We start from the raw sequence: 17429 nt of genomic DNA, 5'->3' as shown, positions 1-17429 counted from the left end.
TATTTATACATAAATTCAAAATTTAAAACCAATTTAACACAAAACAAATTCCTTTAGGAAATTTATTTTAAACATTGGAAAATTGAAAAAACATTTATATTTCAAAAATTACTCTATCTATTTTATTATCTGATACCAAAATGTTTTTTTTTATATAAAATTCACATATTTACATACAACAAAAACACATATTTATTTACAACATCTCTTATGCAACACAATAATTTTATTTCACCAAACAAATCATTTTATAGTTTAAGAAATAAAAATATACAATATAAATCAAAATAATAATTTGGTTTCACAAATATTACAACCAATTTTGCAACTTTCTCAATAATTCAACAAAACCAAACCAAGATATCCAATCATTCACCAATCAAAATTATATAATTCTTACTAATTATTCTTTCCAATCTTTTTAGCCAATCAAACAAAAAAACCCGTACATACGTTATACAACACTATATGTTAAACCCGTTTTTACTATATGTTATACAACAAATATTCAACCCGCATATTTTAAAATATAAAAGCCCGCACGTATGTGCGGGTCCGGACCTAGTATGTGTATAATTAAACACTTTTATGCATGTATAGTAGTTAGTTATATCTTATTTTTTATAGTAGTTAGTTATATCATGTTTGTGATTTGTATGTTCAACTTTATATGAAAATAATTATATTTTGTTGCTAATCAAGGTTTTTGATTAAGAAAAGGAGTTTGGACATTTCTACAAATACATACGTGGCCTTTTTGGCCAACACCTAAAGTTCCAAAAAAGGGGCCAAAAAATAAGCAACAAGTTTTGATTCTCTCGTAACTTCCCCCAAAAATCAGCAGAGCGAGAGCGATCGGTTATGGCGGCGACGGAGCATCACGGCCTCAGTGGAGGAGACTACAATGTCGACCTTTTACCAATTGACGAAGACGATTCGCCACCATCTTCATGGCGTCTCAGCCTCGACACATTTCGCCTCCCTTCTTCTTCTCCGTTATCATCTGGCCGCCACAACGGCCGTACTCGCTTGTCTCGTTATCTCCGGACTCCGAGTAAGTTTCTCTTCCTCGTCCTTGTCTTCAAATCTCCGTTCCTGCGTTGCGTTTCGTCTCTATGTGTATAATCGATGTACTGTTACGTGTTTACATGATTCACGCCAGAAAATGTCACTCTAATCTCCGATTACTCTTTTTCCTTTGGAACCTGTTCAGTACAGAAATTGATTATTTAACCCTACGCAATTGGTTGTAGTATATACGTACGCTGTATCCAATAGGTGAACCCTATGAAATTCTACAGTGATTTTATCGAATTTTCTGTTTGAAAGCATCTGTATTGATTCAAAAGTAATTTAAGCTTTCTATTTTGCAAAACCTCTGTTTTCTTTGAAGCATATATGAGATTCTAAGTGAATCTGGGAATATTCTTTTGGTTGTGCAAGCAACGTTGGGGAAACATTATCATTTCTTTATTTCTAGTGTCATAGGGACACAGAATCATATTCCTTCGGAGTTTTTACGCATTGTAGATTGATGTTATCATGATAAAAAACCATCAAGTATCGAGATCGTTATACAAGTTTGAATCATCAGTAAACAGGTTACCTAAATTTTAACATGGGTTTTACTCTTTTCTCTTGTAAAAAATCAGAAAAGGAACGCAAAGTCTCTGAGTACTACAAGCAGCAAGAGAAGCTCCTGGAGGGTTTCAATGAGATGGAGTCAATTAACGAAACTGGTTTTGTATCTGGAGCTCCAACTGAGGTACCACTCTTGCTTTCTTAATTTAGGCTTCTTCTGAAAATCTTTCACTTAGATCTTTCGTCCAGTTTCTTCATCCGTAGCTTCTTGTTGATTTCAACAGGAAGAATTGAAGAAGCTTGCAAAGAGCGAGAGGCTTGCTGTTCACATCTCAAACGCAGCAAACCTTGTGCTTTTTGTAGCAAAGGTTTATGCTTCTGTGGAAAGTAGATCTATGGCTGTCATTGCTTCCACTTTGGACTCTCTCTTAGATCTCTTGTCTGGATTTATTCTATGGTTTACTGCTAATGCCATGAGAACACCAAACAATTTTCGCTATCCAATTGGAAAACGACGGATGCAACCTGTGGTATAGTCTCTGTAATTCTCTCATTGCTTCCCTTAAAACTCACGAAACTAAAAGCATAGTGCTTAAAAATTTGACAGGGAATCATTGTGTTTGCATCCGTGATGGCAACTCTTGGACTACAAGTGATACTAGAGTCAACCAGGCTACTTGTTTCCAAGGTACAACACGGGTTTTCCTCATTCGATCCTTTCTCGCAAACTCCTAACAGGGGCCTTACCAGTTATATTATGTAATCTAATCTAATTTAATCTTTCTCATTGTATAGAAGGGTTCTCATATGAGTAGCACAGAGGAAAAATGGATGATTGGAATAATGGCTTCTGCTACAGTCGTCAAGTTTCTGCTCATGCTTTATTGCAGGAGTTTCCAGAACGAAATTGTTAGGGCCTATGCACAAGATCACCTCTTTGATGTTATCACCAATTCAGTCGGTTTAGCAACAGCTGTTTTAGCTGTAAAATTCTACTGGTGGATTGATCCCTCTGGGGCTATATTAGTAAGTAAATGATCATCAACCTTATCCATTCTTGAAATGTCTCTTGTGAAGAGATAGATTGAGAAAACGTTTATTCTTTATGGTTTCCAGATTGCTCTGTACACAATCAGCACATGGGCAAGAACGGTTCTAGAGAATGTCCACTCACTGATAGGACGCTCAGCACCACCGGATTTCTTGGCGAAACTAACGTTCTTGATATGGAACCATCACGAGAAGATAAAACACATAGACACAGTGAGAGCCTACACGTTTGGGTCACACTACTTTGTGGAAGTTGACATTGTGTTGCCAGAGAACATGAGGCTGCATGAAGCTCACAACATAGGAGAAACTCTTCAGGAGAAGCTGGAGCAACTCTCAGAGGTTGAGAGAGCTTTTGTCCATATTGACTTTGAGTTTACTCATCGTCCCGAACACAAATGCAAGGTTTGAATATCCCAATAGGTTAATGGATAATAAATTAAGCAGGTAGTCTTTTGATTTCTCTAGGGTTTTTGTTGTTTTTTCTTTCCCTATGTACTAGTCCACAAAAGATGAAACCTTAAATCAATCCTCCAATATGTGTGAGTGACACTGTTAGAAACGATTTGGTCCTTTTGTCAGGTGAAAATGAAAAAGAAACCGACAAAACTTAAAGACTGTTACAGGCCTAAGGTTATGGCCCATTAACGTGTAATTTGAAATACTCGGCCCGAGTTACTGCTCGTTAGGAAATGATTGAGGCCCAATTAAGAATGCATGTTAGTAGATTATAGGCCCATTTATCACCCAACTGAGTCGGCTTTGTTACTCTTTCTTTAGGGTTTCTTGAGAATCGTCGCTATATAAAGCCGTCTTTTCCACTGGTTCCTACATCCACCAAGCGAGCTCTTCCATTTTGTTTCAAACTGATTTATTCTTCTTTCGATTCTTGTATTTTAAATTGTAGGTTATCTTAGGATCGTAGCCTGTGATGTTTGAGATTGTCCGTACCATCTGAGATTCTCATTGACGATTACCTCCACTTTCTGAGGCTTTAGATCTGTTTCTCTCTAGGTTTATACAGTTTTGTTTTCGATTTCGCCATTGGGAATTCTAATTCATTAGTTTTATTTTGTGTTCAACTGTATTAGGCGCTGATGATGAAACAAGATTACCATCAAACTTTGAGAGATTCATACCTCGTTGATGTATACTTCTTTTTATAATCTGAGCCTAGTTTGTTTGAAATCTGCTATGTTTTTTTCTTCCTGAAATCGTAGTTTGGTGATACAAAAGGCAACAAATTAGAGTCTCTGATTCACTTATGTCAATAGTGGATAAAGCGCTGTACGTTGCCGAAATAGATAAGGCGATATTCTGGCACTTGGTCTAGGTTTGATAGTTCCATGTGCATTCAAAAGCCCTTACATGTTTCGCTCATTCTGGTTATCTTCGGATTTGTGGTTTTTAACTTGGTTAGCTTTATAAAGGCAATAAATTAGAGTCTCTGATTCACTTATTCAATAGTGGATAAAGCGCTGTACGTTGCCAATACTTATTTGGGGCAAAGATCTAACAATTGGCTATCAGTTATATTTTAGCCAATATGATCGATGTTCCTATATTATTGACCAAATCTTGCCAATGTTTTCAAAATTAGGTTTACTTATATGTGAGATTTCAAAATTAGGTTTACTTATATGTGAGATTTCCGTATCTCGTGTATAACCAACATCAAATTTTTATTGTCCAGACTTTTTTGTAGTCTCGAATCATTGGATAGACAGATCGATTTGTAGATACTGAAATTTTGTGGAGGATTAAAGCTTTGTTTGATTATGCTATGGCCCAATTTTACCATCTCCGTAATCTATGCTAATACCAAAATGGACAAGTACGCTTGTAATTTTGACTACAAGCCCTGAATGTATTAATGATACCGGCCATATGATAATATTTAGATTTATTGGTTATTTTATCCCAAATTCAGTATCCCACATAGTGGCTTTCTAGCCATTGTTTCCGTCTGGCGAGGATCACAAATCGTATCACACCTGCCAAACAAAAAATAACAAAAAAGCATATTTCGACGATCAAGCATAAAATTTTTGATTAACAAAATTGAACAACGGTTTAGAAATTAGTCTTAGCAAATATGACAGAACCTGGCTTGAAAGACCCTACTATTTTAGTGGATTCTCATCGAAGGCAAAGTTATTTTTCCAAATCTCTGAAAAAAAAATTAGTTGAGCGAGAGTTGAAACTTAAAAGTTTCACGCGCGTACTTTTTCCAACTAAACAAAATTAGGTAATTTCGAAAGGGGTTGTTAACCTACAGATTTGAGGCGCGTGTTGATAACTCGCTTATTGTGCGCCTGGTTATTTTGTTTTCAAATTGATATTCACCATACAAATATTTTCTTGTGTGGGCTTTCTTAATTCCGGCCTTTTCGTTTTCGGGCTTTCGCCCATTTTACAGATTTTTTATTTTTTTTATGATTTTCTACTAATTCGTATGACTATCGCTTTTTCTTTTTATTTTAAAAACACTAGAGTAACTAACCAATAAATCTTCGTCAATGAAACTGTTTCTGCCCACCACTTTTTTTTTATCACCAATTTAATTTCAATTGAATTTTTTTTCTTTTTATTATTGGATAACATAATCAACATTTTTATTTCTTAACCAACTTTAATTTGATTACACTTTATTTTTAAAAATAAATAGAATATGTTTAGAAACAAATCAAAAGTATAGTAGACAATATCTTCAAAAATCAAAAAATATAAGAATTCTTTATGGCAAGGGAAATATAAACCAAAGTTTTTTTTATACGATAACATAGTATTATAAATGTGAGATTAAACATGAAATTTTATTTTCCAAAATTACTGTTACTATAATGTATTTTAATAATGTACAAATATTTTCCTAAAAAAATCATTTAAATATTAAAAATAATTAAATAAATTACTACGTTTTTTTGATATTTTTGGTGGCTTCAGTAGCTTTTTATTTTGTTCATATTAAATATATATATATATAGCAAATAAAAGAAGAAAAAGAAATAAAAATAAGTCTTTTTTTTTTTTGAACACCAAATAAAAATAAGTCAAAATTAAAGAAAAGAAAAAGAAGAAAAAGAACAACGCGAAGGTTTGATTACCACTCAAAAAACGAACAGCTGTTTATCTTCCAACAAAGCTTCTTCGGGCATCTTCGCTCTTCTCAACTCATCCTCCTCTCCCTCTGATTTACTTCGCCTTGAAAAATTAAGACAAGAGAAAACAAGAGAAGCTCTAAACTCCAGCAGCTATGGCGTTTCTTCTCCCCAATCTCTCTCCTTCTTTCCTTCTTCCGACCGGAAAATCACTCAAAGACAAACCCATTTCCAGCCAAGCTTTATCATCATCATCATCATCGTCTTCTTCCAATAGCTACGAGTTTGACGAAGATACTCTCTCTCCACTTTCTCTCTTTAGCGTCCAGGCTCCTCCTCCTGTTCGAGGTGCGCAGGTTAAGACCAAACCGAGTGCGCAGGATAAGTACCAGCACGGCAAAGATGACTTCTACATCAATCTCGGTTTAGCTGTACGTACCCTTCGTGAAGATTTGCCTCTTCTCTTCACCAAAGATCTCAATTACGACATTTACAGGTTTTTTTCTCTTCTCCTTTGGGTGATCTGTCGATGAGAACTAGAAATTAATCATCCGACTAAATAAATCAGATTCTTTTTGTTTGCTCTTTCAGGGATGATATAACCTTTGTGGATCCAATGAACACATTCTCTGGGATTGACAAGTACAAATTGATCTTCTGGGCACTCAGATTTCATGGCAAGATTCTCTTCAGGGATATCTCACTTGAGATCTTCAGGGTTTGGCAACCATCAGAGAACATGATTCTCATCAGGTGGAATCTTAAAGGTGTACCTCCAGTTCCATGGGAGGCAAAGGGTGAGTTTCAGGGTACTTCTCGCTATAAACTTGACCGAAACGGCAAAATCTATGAGCATAAAGTCGATAACTTGGCCTTCAACTTCCCTCACCAGCTCAAACCTGCAACTTCTGTTTTGGATTTGGTCACTGCTTGCCCTGCAAGCCCCAATCCAACTTTCATGTTTGGCGCCGTGGATTCATACTCATCTTCTTGGATTGAGTTCTACAAAGCAGTGCAAAGGACATTAGACAAGCAAGAAGAGCACATGCTTGTGCAAGACCATTTCGTCGCATGCTCATAGTGCCGTTAGGCAACACTCAGGCGTATATATATACTGTTACATTGCAGATAGTATAAATATGTGTGCAAGCATATGCAGATGAGTAGATGTGGTTGACTTAGGTTTTCAAATATCAAAGAGGGTAGGGAACCAATAATACTCATGAGCTTGTACAACTTGCCTATTGAATGTAAACAGAATTCATTACAGTTGTTTTGTTATATAATACACATTGATGATGATTTGTCTTTACGATCAAGCAGAATTATATCCCTTGAAACCAGACACAATGTATGCCAGCATAATATACCAGGTTCACATTCTCTCTTAATCTCAAAGGGAATATCAAAGTAGGACAACTTGGGGTAATCCAAAGAAGTCAGATTTCTATGCATCATTGTGGGTGATGAACATGAGTTTTTTGAAGTCACCCATATGAAGTAAAAGGAATCATAAGCCAGAGATTTTTACCTTTTGCCCGAAGGGATGCGAAGAAAAAGTTAATCATATTGGCTGCTCTCCCCTGTAAGATTCAGGTAAGCAATCGATAAGAAGAGTGAAAATAATAAAGCAAGGTATATATATATAATACCTCTTGCTGAGGTCATGTCCAAACAATCTCAAAACAAGTTTGGGATGCTAATGAAATTTATGATCTGAATGGATAGGGGGAAGATATTCCGCTAGTTTGAAAACAGTACATAAGTGTAAATCTTAATATCTCTTACCCTGTGATGCCAATAGTCCTCCTACTTAGATGTAAGAAAAAATGCAGTGAGACCGATCAACTACGCATTTCCTCTGTATTAGCAATCTAACAAGTTCACTGCAAGGTAGAGAGTCTTAGGCGTCAGATCAAATTTGAAAGTGCACCAACAACCATATAAGCAACGATCAAGGTAAAGAACTCTACATGGGGAAGAATAATTGAAAAGGCAAAATCAAGTTGAATTTTTTTTATTACAGTGAACTAATAATACTCGCTTCAATTAGCCAGTTGATAAAAATTCCATGTTCCCAAGTAAAAGCCCAAAGCTGGGTTTTATGCCTGCATCAGCACTTCGGTTTAGAATAATCAAAAGCTAAAAATACAAGAGATACACTAACACTAAAGATTAGGAACTGTCTCAGAGCTTAAAAATTAAATCCTATACACAAGACTAATTATGGTTCACAATGCAAGAGATCAATTCTTCTTCTTCATGGCGGTTTTCAAGGAGACTTTATCTTTAGTTAATCCAGAGAAGAAAAGAGGCATAATTAATTCAAAATGCAAGAGATCAATTCTTCTTCTTCATGGCGGTTTTCAAGGAGACTTTATCTTTAGTTAATCCAGAGAAGAAAAGAGGCATAATTAAATAATGAGTGGATTAGAAATGAGAAAGGCTTTGATCATTCATGGAATCCGTAATTAGAATTTCCAATCCCTTGTCTATATTATCAACGCTGCTCACAGAAATAAACAATAGGCGAAAATTACTCTGATCTCTACACCATTAGAGGACGAAGCGAAACCCTAACTTAAACTTAAGATTTCACATAGAACAAGGTCGCCGTACCTCTTTGGCTACATCATCAAGGAATGCGGATAAACTATCAATTAGAATCATAAAGAAACTTAGGGTTTCCGTGAGATTTACCTTCGCGAAGACCGTCTTCTTCCTCACATCTGCCGTCTTCTGGTATGCTCCACGTTCGAGAGAGCGAGAACCGAGAAAGAGGAACTGTTGTGAAAGCTTTAATCATTTGAGACAATTTTTGAAATAGAGACGAATTATGACCCTGAATTTACCGCCTTAGTCTTGACATATATAGCCCAAGCCCATTACTAAGCCCATTGGACCATATTTCAGCTTAAGCCCACCGATGTTTTGTTGGATTTAGTGCTGTATCCAGCGCAAATCAAGCACGACTAGGCTTCCCGTTCACGAGAAATTTATTACAATGTTCAACAGATATATTATCCAAGTACACAAATCAGAGAGAAACCACGCATATACAACCGTATTTCTGTGTATATATTATATAGCTCAATATTATCTTAGTTCGAATTACTTTTTGAAGTGAATATTGCAAAAGTCTGGAGCAAACAGAAACAAAGGCTCATCACTACTGACTCGGATCCTCTAATCTCCAGGATTTGCTGGGGACCCAAATGTCTGACGAGTAGACCTAAATGTTTCAAATAAATGAATAAGAAAATTGCCAAACCAATATAAGAGAAGCTCAGCTTTTCAGAAGCAATCTCTGTTCTGTTACTTCTTGTAAACAAGAACAGTGATGACAGCTGATGCATTAACATGGTTCTTCTGTAAACATTCACAGTTTTTGCAACTAGTCTCCACTGAAAGTGAGAAAGTTATAAACATTTTTCTTTTTTTTGTGGGAATTATTTCAATGATGAGAAAGTCATATCATATATCCCCCGTTTGGGTCACTAACCTCGGGACTACTGAACTGAGCCTTTGATTTTAATCACGGTAGGGTGTAAGGTCGATTTGAAGCCGCTGCTTCCCTTTTGTGACCCTCTGCGGAATTTAAGAATCAAGATCTTGTCATTGTTAATGGTGTTCAAGGAGAGAGCTCCTTGAAACAAAAATGGGAACCAAAGAGCAAAAATCCATTGAAAAGGGTTACCGCAATCGCAATGAGCTCTTCCAGGAGTTCTTCTAAATGGCGCAAAGGCTTTGACAATGAAAAAACACAAGAATATTCACAACATTGCAAGAAAGAGATGGATACTTTCGTAAACATTGAGTAGGACATAAAACTCACCCATTGAGTTGGACCATCAACTGGAGCACTTAGAGGATCATCATGAACCTGATCATAATCAAGTTGGAACAATGAATCCAGGAGTATATGACCAATAATCCAATGAACGTGATAAAATGTCTAAAAGTATGTGGTATTGCCTGAGTGGTGTCAAACAAGGTATCCTACCTCCATGAATATTCCATCGACCCCAACTGCTACAGCTGTTCTTGCAATGCATGGTATTAACTCGCGAAGGCCACCACTAGCAACACCACCACCATCCAACTACATAAGAATGTATTGTTCGTGTTCAAACTATTTGGTTATTGCTGGCTTCAAAATAAATAAAAAATTTACTATCCAAAAGGATCATACCTTCTTGCCTGCAGGTTGTTGTAGTGAATGGGTTATATCAGCGACCTGCCAAGAATTAAAAGGTGTATGTTAGATTGTAGATTGTAATTGAAGAACATAAAGCAGAATAAGCAAAATATGAAAAAGAAAAGATGAAGCAAGATACATACAACAGGACAATTAGCTTCCCTCATCCACTCAAAGTTTCGTGGATCTACTATCAAATCATCTGATAATCAAAACCAAACAGAGTATCAGTCAGACAATTGTAAAGGCAGACAAAAAATATTGTTTTAGCACCCTCTGATGTATACTTCAGCAATTCAATTTTTATTAGTTCCAAGAGATTTGCATGAGATTTGAGAATATCTAAAATGCTAAATTCCGTGGACACAAAAAATATCTGAAAAGGAGATGATAACTTACTGTATCCGAACATGGTTCCTCTTTCACAAACCATAACATTTGGATTCCCAGCCAGTCTGATCTTCTCGGCTGAATTTTCCATGACCTTAGCATACACCCAGTCATCAAAAGTATTCCAGCAAAATATTTTGATCAGCTTGAAAACGCAGGAAGAAAGAACTCACAGAAGGAGCACAGAATTGTCCTTTCTTAATATTGATAATTTTTCCGGTGTGTGCTGCTGCAACCAGAAGATCTGTCTGGAATTACAATTAACAACTTAAATCATCAACCCAAGAACGAAAGTTTGAAAGATACAATCAAAAGCTTTGAGGAAAATACAGTTTAGAGTCTCACCTGGCGACATAAGAATGCTGGAATCTGAATTATATCTGCAACCTTGCCAACTGCTTCACACTAAGAAAATAAAATAACACATTAGAAAGTACTAAAGACTTGCTAAATCTCAATTCGTTTATATGGATACGTTCATTTATACCTGGCTTGATTCGTGAACATCAGTAACTATTGGAAGATCATATGCTACTTTCACCTTCTCAAGAATCTGCATTGGAGAACCATAAATGTGACCAGTAGTATTCTTGTTCAGAAATAATGGAAAATTAAAGCAATTTCACGTTCAAGTAAATGGTAGCATCATAGGGGAAAAGTAATGCAATTGCTGCCATCAATTCAATCCAAAGGTCCTAGCAGAACTTAAAATTTCATATATAAGATCCATCTAACATCAAAACTCTGTGAAGGTTCCATAGTCGTAACATCCAAATCATCTACATTTAAACATCCCAAAGAGTGATTAAAGGTAAACAGGGGAAAGATACCTTCAGACCCTCGGCCATGCCAGGACCTCGAAATGACTTTGAAGAAGTTCTGTTAGCTTTATCAAAACTTGACTTGAAAATCAGAGGCAGCCCAACTCTACACCATTCACACACACACACACAAAAAAAGTAGCATAAGGATCTTGAAAAAGGAAAACACATTGTTCAAAGTCCATCTTTCAATTGAGTGCTCCACTGTAATCAATTTTCATATACAGATCAATACACATCCATACAAAGATCTCTGAGGAAAAAAAAAACGGAGCTAATGAAGCAAGAAACACGCAATGAAAACATTATTGGTAATACCAAGTACAAGGAATCATACTTTGTGGAAATGTCTTTAATGTGCTTTGCCATTCGAAGAATATGTTCCTCGGATTCGATCACATTTGGACCAGCCAACAAGAAGAATGGTTCAGCAGCCTATAATATTCAACCTATAATCAAACTCGATTTTACCATAAGAAGCGAACATTCAACTTTCTGAAAACAAAAAGGCGAGACTCTCAAACCTTGAGCTGATTGTACAATGGTGATGTTGCCGCCATTCTTATCGCCGAACAACTCGAAAATCCGAATCAGAATCCAAAGATCGGGAAAACCTAATTCTTCTCTGCAACGAAGCAAATAAGAAATGGAGAGATAAGGAATCTGACCTTTGCCGTGATCTCGAAGTTGCAGAGTGAGTGAAGAAGGGAACTGAGATCTCCTCTCATCTTTAAGTGCGTCGTAAATTTGAGCAATTAACTGAGAGATGGTGTTTGGACACATGGACAGATTAATTCTTATCCAGGATAAGGACGTAAAGATACACGCAGAGATTTATTTGCTACAATTCACTTTCTGCTATCAAAACGACACAACCTTTCCAGTTTTAATCCATTATAGGCGTAAATGAACTAACAAGTAATTAAAGGCGTAAATATAGTTTCCATTATATTTCAAGACAAGTATTAACAATGAGAGATCTGAAACAGAGCCCAACTAGAAAACGAGGGTCATTCAAAAAGTTAGAACGCCTTCGACGACATGAGTGGTTTGGGAGGTGACATAGATCTAAGCTCAGGAGCCGAGCTTGGAAACATCACGTTCATCTTATGCATCAATATATCAGACCGAGACGGGATCTCATTCAGAAGAAACTGTTGCACGATCGGTTTCTTGAACCACTCCATGACCAAATCTCCCGGTGCTCTCAACACAACTTTGCTGACCTCAAAAGGCGACTCAACAGAGCTCAGCACCTGAGCAATTACAATCTTCAGTGTCGGTCCTGTGACTAGCTTTATACGTCTCGGGACTACACCGTAGTAAAGCATTCGTTTTCTGAACCTGTGGAGAGTGTGAACCACTGCTATGAGCGCAGCTCCAACCGATAAGTTTCTCACATCCAGAGACCAGGCAATGTGTTGGTCAAAGACGATGGCTTTTGGAAAGAGTTTGTTCTCATAGGCTACTTTCCAGACACATCGAGCTCGGTTTATTTGACCCATCAAGACAAGGTAGTTGAGAAGGACATTGACAAAGTATCTAGCAGCTCCTTCTTCGAGTTCGTAATCAATCCCTTGGTAAAACTCTCTCACAAACGTTAGAACTGGTTGTTTCCTCTGTTCTGGACCCGTGAAGAGACCGCACATAAAGGCATGAGCTTTATGCTTGGTAGCGCTGAGGATTGACATCAATTGTCTCTCTTTATCTTCGTCTTGGCATCGGACAAGATGGGCGAGAATCGAAGTGTAAAGCACCAAGTCAACTTTTCCAGCAGAATGCACGAGTGTCTCGAGCAAAGGCCTAGCTGAATCGTATAGACCATTTTTCATGCATGATTCGAATAACTGTCTGATGATGAAATTGTTTGTTTTGATCCCTGAAGAACCCATGAACCTCAGCCACTTCAGAGCAAGATCCACAGACGCATCTTTGATATATATCATCAAAACATCGCTAGCGCAGACATCTACGGAATACCCCATTGCTTTCATCTCGAGTAGTATCTTCCCGGCAACATCGACGAGTCTTTTGTTGGCCAGAAGTGTAAGAAGTGAAATATAACTGCTCAGGCCAGGCCTTAACCCAGCATTAGTCATGGAGTTATAGATCTTCATTGCAGAGTCTACTTGCCCGGATCCAGCATGCATCTCCAATAGACACGAATATGTGGAAGGTGTTGGTAAAAATCCAGCTTTCTCCATGTCTTTGAAAACTGACATTGCTACTTCAAGCTTTCCTGATTTTGCATGAGATTCGATGATCATTGTGTACAATCCAAAGTTAGGCCTGAAACCTGACTTCTTCATCTCATCCCAAAGCCTAAGAGCAGTATCCAGCTTACCAGCTTTAGCATATGAATCAATCAAGGAAACAAACATAGTTGCTGATGGCCTATGGCCAAATCCCTGCATTTCCATGTAAACCTTCATTGATGTGTCCAATCGACCAGCTTTTCCCATTGAATCAACAAGTGAAGAAAACACACTAAAGCTTGGTCGGAGTTTCCTTTCTTTCATCTGCTGAAAAAGCTTGAAAGCTGCATCAAGACGGCCAGATTTGGCCAAGCTTGGAATTATCAGCTCATAAGTTGACCCATCCAACAAACTATCAGTTTTCTCCATGCTCTCATAAATCTCAAATGCTTTATACGGCAGACCCTTGTTCAGAAACAACATCATTAGATTATTATATGTCTGCGTATCAATTTTGCATCCCGACTCTTGAGCCTTTTTGAAACAACAAAAAGCAACCTCCAGTTTCTCAGCTTTAGCCAAATACTGAATCACTTGGTTATACGCACCAAACGACAAATCACCGTGACTACTCGAGTCTTGAACCATCTCCTCAAACAAGGACTGAATCCCAACAAAATCTCTGCCCTGGTTCAACCCATCAAACAACACGACATAACATTCATCTGAAGGGAGATACCAAGGCTGCTTCTTAGCCCACCTAAACAAACTCAAGGCCGCATCAACCTCTTTAACAATCTTCAAAGACTGCGTAATGTGAACCATATTGGGAACAAACTGGAGTTTATCCAACTGAGTCTCCAACTCGGGTCCCCATTTCCACCTCTGGACAACTTCAACAATCTTTGCAACAGCAGAAGCATTCATGTAAGGCTTCTTCAACCCACCAACCATTACATGGTCATCAAGCCCTGGCTCTACTGATCTTATTCCTTTACCGCTGTGTAAAACACTACCGGACTCATCTAAATACTCTACCTCCTCTGTCCAGCCACTAGATTCACTACCTCCACTCTTTTCACTACAAAATCTCCTGACAATACTCCGACTTTGTGTAGTCAATCCAACAAAATTAGGGTCTCTAGGTACAGAACAATCGGGACAAAAGCCATTTCTAACAGTGAAAGAGCTCAATAATCGGATGTTGAAGGAGAAACTACCGGCTAATCTAGGGTTTATTCGACCCAGAGCCTCAGAAATGGAACTCCTACTAAGCGTAAAAATGACATTTCTGGGAAATATTTTCGCGGTTCTTCCACGGATCATCGAAGATGTAGAGAAGGAATTATTATAGGGTCATGTAATGCGAAGAATTGAAATTTGAGGAATCAATCCGAACCTGGTCTCCAGATATGGCTTTTTCGGTCTCTTCGTCGGCTTAAACCCTAAAACCAGAGGCTTTAGAAGAGAAGCACTGGTATTCCCAAAATAGATATTAGTAATTACAGGCTCGTTCCTATAATAAAATTACAAAAAAAAAAAAAATCATTTTAACGTTTAGAAAAGAAAAAAAAAAAAACAATTTACTACAAATTTATTTAAATGTTTTTCTTATCAAAATACTATGGCGGATCCATGAAAAGTAAATCATATCATTTCAAATGTAGCACTCTAGACTTAAACTTGGATCCAATAACACCATCATCACTCTTCTAACTTGTTTTTTTTAGTTATCTACTGTTAAACTGAAAATATATTGATGGTAGCAATTAACTAAATACTGGAATTTCTCAATAATGTCTTTGGTTTTGTACATTCGTTTGATTTGTTGTGTAGATCAAGGATTTACTTGGATGCATTGCTGTAAAAGGATCAAGCAATTAAATAGTGAAGAACTCATCAGTTGGTTTGTAAAGTGTAATTATATTATTTGCAAGCCTTTAGTCTGCAGAGAAAAGAGCATCTAAAGAGGAATATGTGAAGCTTATGCAAATGGATGTAGTCAAGAAAAAGATAAATGTAAAAGAGCTTTGTTTGAGTACAAAGCAAGCAAAAGTTTATTTATAAACAGCTTTCCTCTCTGATTGTTTTTGCACTGTCAAGCAAGCATATATCCCCATTGGCATACATTCATATGTGTATATTCTTCTACTATAAACATAATTTAGACAGTTATATATCCATTAATTGTCTGTCTGTAGTAAAGTGATCTTCTGTGACAACGAAAGTAACCAGCTAAAGTGCGAATCTTTATGAGAAACAGAACCTTATATCCTTCCACAGGTTGCCTTGCAAGGATTCTTTGAGTTTTTTGTTTTGTTTTGGCTTCTACACATGCACAAGACACCCACACAAGATATATATATATATATATAGAAAGAGAGAGCGAAGAGACAAATATTTAAGCTATCTTGGTCCTATTTCTTTGTCTTCTTCCTCTTGAGAGTGTAGCTAATGCCTATTTGGTTTTACTTCTGAAGATTTAGCTTCTCTTTTGGTCTTCATCTTAAAACCATGGCATCAAATAGAGCCTTCGCAACCATTTGTCTTCTTCTTTGTGTAATTCTCTCAACCAACTTCTTGACTCATTGTGGTAAACCTCTCTCTCTTTCTCTCTGTTTTTTTCTCTCTCTATCTATCTCTATACCTAAAAGCATTTGATTTTGATTATGATTTTCTTATATAGTAGTAGATGCAAGAAAAAGCGAGGGATTTGAGAGACAGCCAAAGGAGGTGATGATGATCAAAGCATTAAAGCACACATCATTGTTAGAGAAAATGTTGACACAGCTCAATCTTGCTCAGCCTTTAGACTATTCTTCATCCTCCAACACTCAACCTTATGGCGTTAGCACCACTCTCACTCTACCTCCCTATGTTTCACTTCCCCCACTTTCAGTTCCCGGAAATGCCCCTCCTTTCTGCGTTAATCCCCCACTTACTCCTCCTTCCACCTCTTATCCTGGTCTTAGCCCACCTCCCGGCCCAATCACATTACCTAACCCACCCGATTCCTCCTCTAACCCGAACTCCAACCCCAACCCACCCGAATCATCCTCTAACCCGAACCCACCTGAATCATCCTCTAATCCAAACTCAAACCCAAAGCCACCGGAATCATCCTCTAACCCAAACCCACCGGATTCTTCCTCTAACCCAAACCCACCCGAATCATCCTCTAATCCAAACCCACCCGTTACCGGTCCTAACCCACCCGAATCATCCTCTAACCCAAACCCACCAGAGTCATCCTCTAATCCAAACCCACCCATTACCATCCCATACCCGCCTGAATCCTCCAGCCCAAACCCGCCAGAAACAGTTCCTAGCCCTCCAGAATCTGGTTATACACCAGGGCCTATTTTAGGCCCACCTTACTCTGAACCAGGCCCATCAACACCTACCGGATCAATTCCAAGTCCATCATCGGGGTTTCTTCCTCCGATCGTCTATCCACCGCCTATGGCGCCACCGTCACCGAGCGTGACTCCGACCTCGGCTTACTGGTGCGTAGCTAAGCCCTCGGTCCCTGACCCAATTATACAAGAAGCCATGAACTTTGCATGTGGGTCAGGAGCTGATTGTCATCCAATTCAGCCCAACGGGCCTTGCTTTAAGCCTAATACATTGTGGGCCCATGCTTCGTTCGCCTTCAATAGCTATTGGCAACGGACCAAAGGTACCGGTGGCTCGTGCACGTTCGGTGGCACCGGCATGCTTGTAACCGTTGACCCAAGTAAGAGAATTATTAGTTTAACAACTATTATACCTTCTTTCATCTAGAAATTGCTGATGTATTGCCGGTATTAATCATTTATTTTTAAAAATTCTTATTGTATGGAAAGCAGGCTTTAATGGGTGCCATTTTGATTTCTTCTGATGCATGCATGAAGACGAAGACATCTCTCACTTTTCACCTTTTGTTGGATACGAATAATATCAAATAAATTTTGATATAATACGTTAGGTGGGTCGCTCACTTGTAAGTTGTAACCAATTAAAGCTTATAAATACAAATTTCCTTGGGAATGGCATAATTTATAAATGGGGTATGCTAAATACGTATATTGCTTTTGCTAATGGAATTAGGTCT

The 17429-nt window shown here is 37.7% G+C and overlaps 5 protein-coding genes across 8 annotated transcripts; 3 read left to right on the top strand and 2 right to left on the bottom strand.

The window, feature by feature from the left end:
* Positions 1-775: 775 nt before the first annotated feature.
* Positions 776-3819, top strand: LOC9325312 (metal tolerance protein 9). The gene is made up of 6 exons (XM_021035672.1): positions 776-1054; positions 1653-1765; positions 1866-2111; positions 2189-2269; positions 2377-2607; positions 2698-3819. Exons 1-6 carry the CDS (start codon positions 862-864, stop codon positions 3040-3042), a joined length of 1209 nt encoding a protein of 402 aa, XP_020891331.1. The 5' UTR covers positions 776-861; the 3' UTR covers positions 3043-3819.
* A 1844-nt stretch (positions 3820-5663) lies between these two features.
* On the top strand, positions 5664-7043 carry LOC9323854. Its single transcript, XM_002889202.2, has 2 exons — positions 5664-6228; positions 6324-7043. The coding sequence occupies exons 1-2, from the start codon at positions 5888-5890 to the stop codon at positions 6811-6813; spliced, it is 831 nt and encodes a 276-aa protein (XP_002889248.1). The 5' UTR covers positions 5664-5887; the 3' UTR covers positions 6814-7043.
* A 1651-nt stretch (positions 7044-8694) lies between these two features.
* LOC9323853 (2-dehydro-3-deoxyphosphooctonate aldolase 1) lies at positions 8695-11933 on the bottom strand. Of its 3 annotated transcripts, XM_002887743.2 has the most exons (15): positions 11810-11933; positions 11666-11702; positions 11479-11576; positions 11151-11247; positions 10808-10873; positions 10666-10725; positions 10494-10568; positions 10330-10414; positions 10074-10132; positions 9925-9969; positions 9736-9834; positions 9568-9615; positions 9430-9477; positions 9235-9320; positions 8695-8964 (listed from the first exon to the last, which is right to left on the bottom strand). In XM_002887743.2, exons 2-14 carry the CDS (start codon positions 11699-11701, stop codon positions 9264-9266), a joined length of 873 nt encoding a protein of 290 aa, XP_002887789.1. In that variant the 5' UTR covers position 11702; positions 11810-11933; the 3' UTR covers positions 8695-8964; positions 9235-9263. The 3 variants fall into 3 exon arrangements, with proteins under 3 accessions (XP_002887789.1, XP_020890018.1, XP_020890017.1); XM_021034359.1 differs by having other exon boundaries at positions 11479-11590; positions 11666-11877; XM_021034358.1 differs by having other exon boundaries at positions 11666-11877.
* A 115-nt stretch (positions 11934-12048) lies between these two features.
* On the bottom strand, positions 12049-14839 carry LOC9325311 (pentatricopeptide repeat-containing protein At1g79490, mitochondrial). The gene has a single exon (XM_021034357.1). The coding sequence runs from the start codon at positions 14660-14662 to the stop codon at positions 12164-12166; it is 2499 nt and encodes an 832-aa protein (XP_020890016.1). The 5' UTR covers positions 14663-14839; the 3' UTR covers positions 12049-12163.
* Positions 14840-15358: 519 nt separating this feature from the next.
* Positions 15359-17398, top strand: LOC9325310 (leucine-rich repeat extensin-like protein 5). Of its 2 annotated transcripts, none has more exons than XM_021034008.1 (3): positions 15359-15929; positions 16026-17072; positions 17185-17398. In XM_021034008.1, the coding sequence occupies exons 1-3, from the start codon at positions 15851-15853 to the stop codon at positions 17214-17216; spliced, it is 1158 nt and encodes a 385-aa protein (XP_020889667.1). In that variant the 5' UTR covers positions 15359-15850; the 3' UTR covers positions 17217-17398. The 2 variants fall into 2 exon arrangements, with proteins under 2 accessions (XP_020889667.1, XP_020889666.1); XM_021034007.1 differs by having other exon boundaries at positions 16023-17072.
* The last annotated feature ends 31 nt before the right edge of the window (positions 17399-17429 follow it).

Source organism: Arabidopsis lyrata, assembly GCF_000004255.2.
Source record: "Arabidopsis lyrata subsp. lyrata unplaced genomic scaffold ARALYscaffold_2, whole genome shotgun sequence".
NCBI classification, from domain to species: Eukaryota; Viridiplantae; Streptophyta; class Magnoliopsida; order Brassicales; family Brassicaceae; genus Arabidopsis; species Arabidopsis lyrata.
Note: the sequence above shows the minus strand (reverse complement) of the source record. Positions and strands in the feature narration are given on the sequence as shown.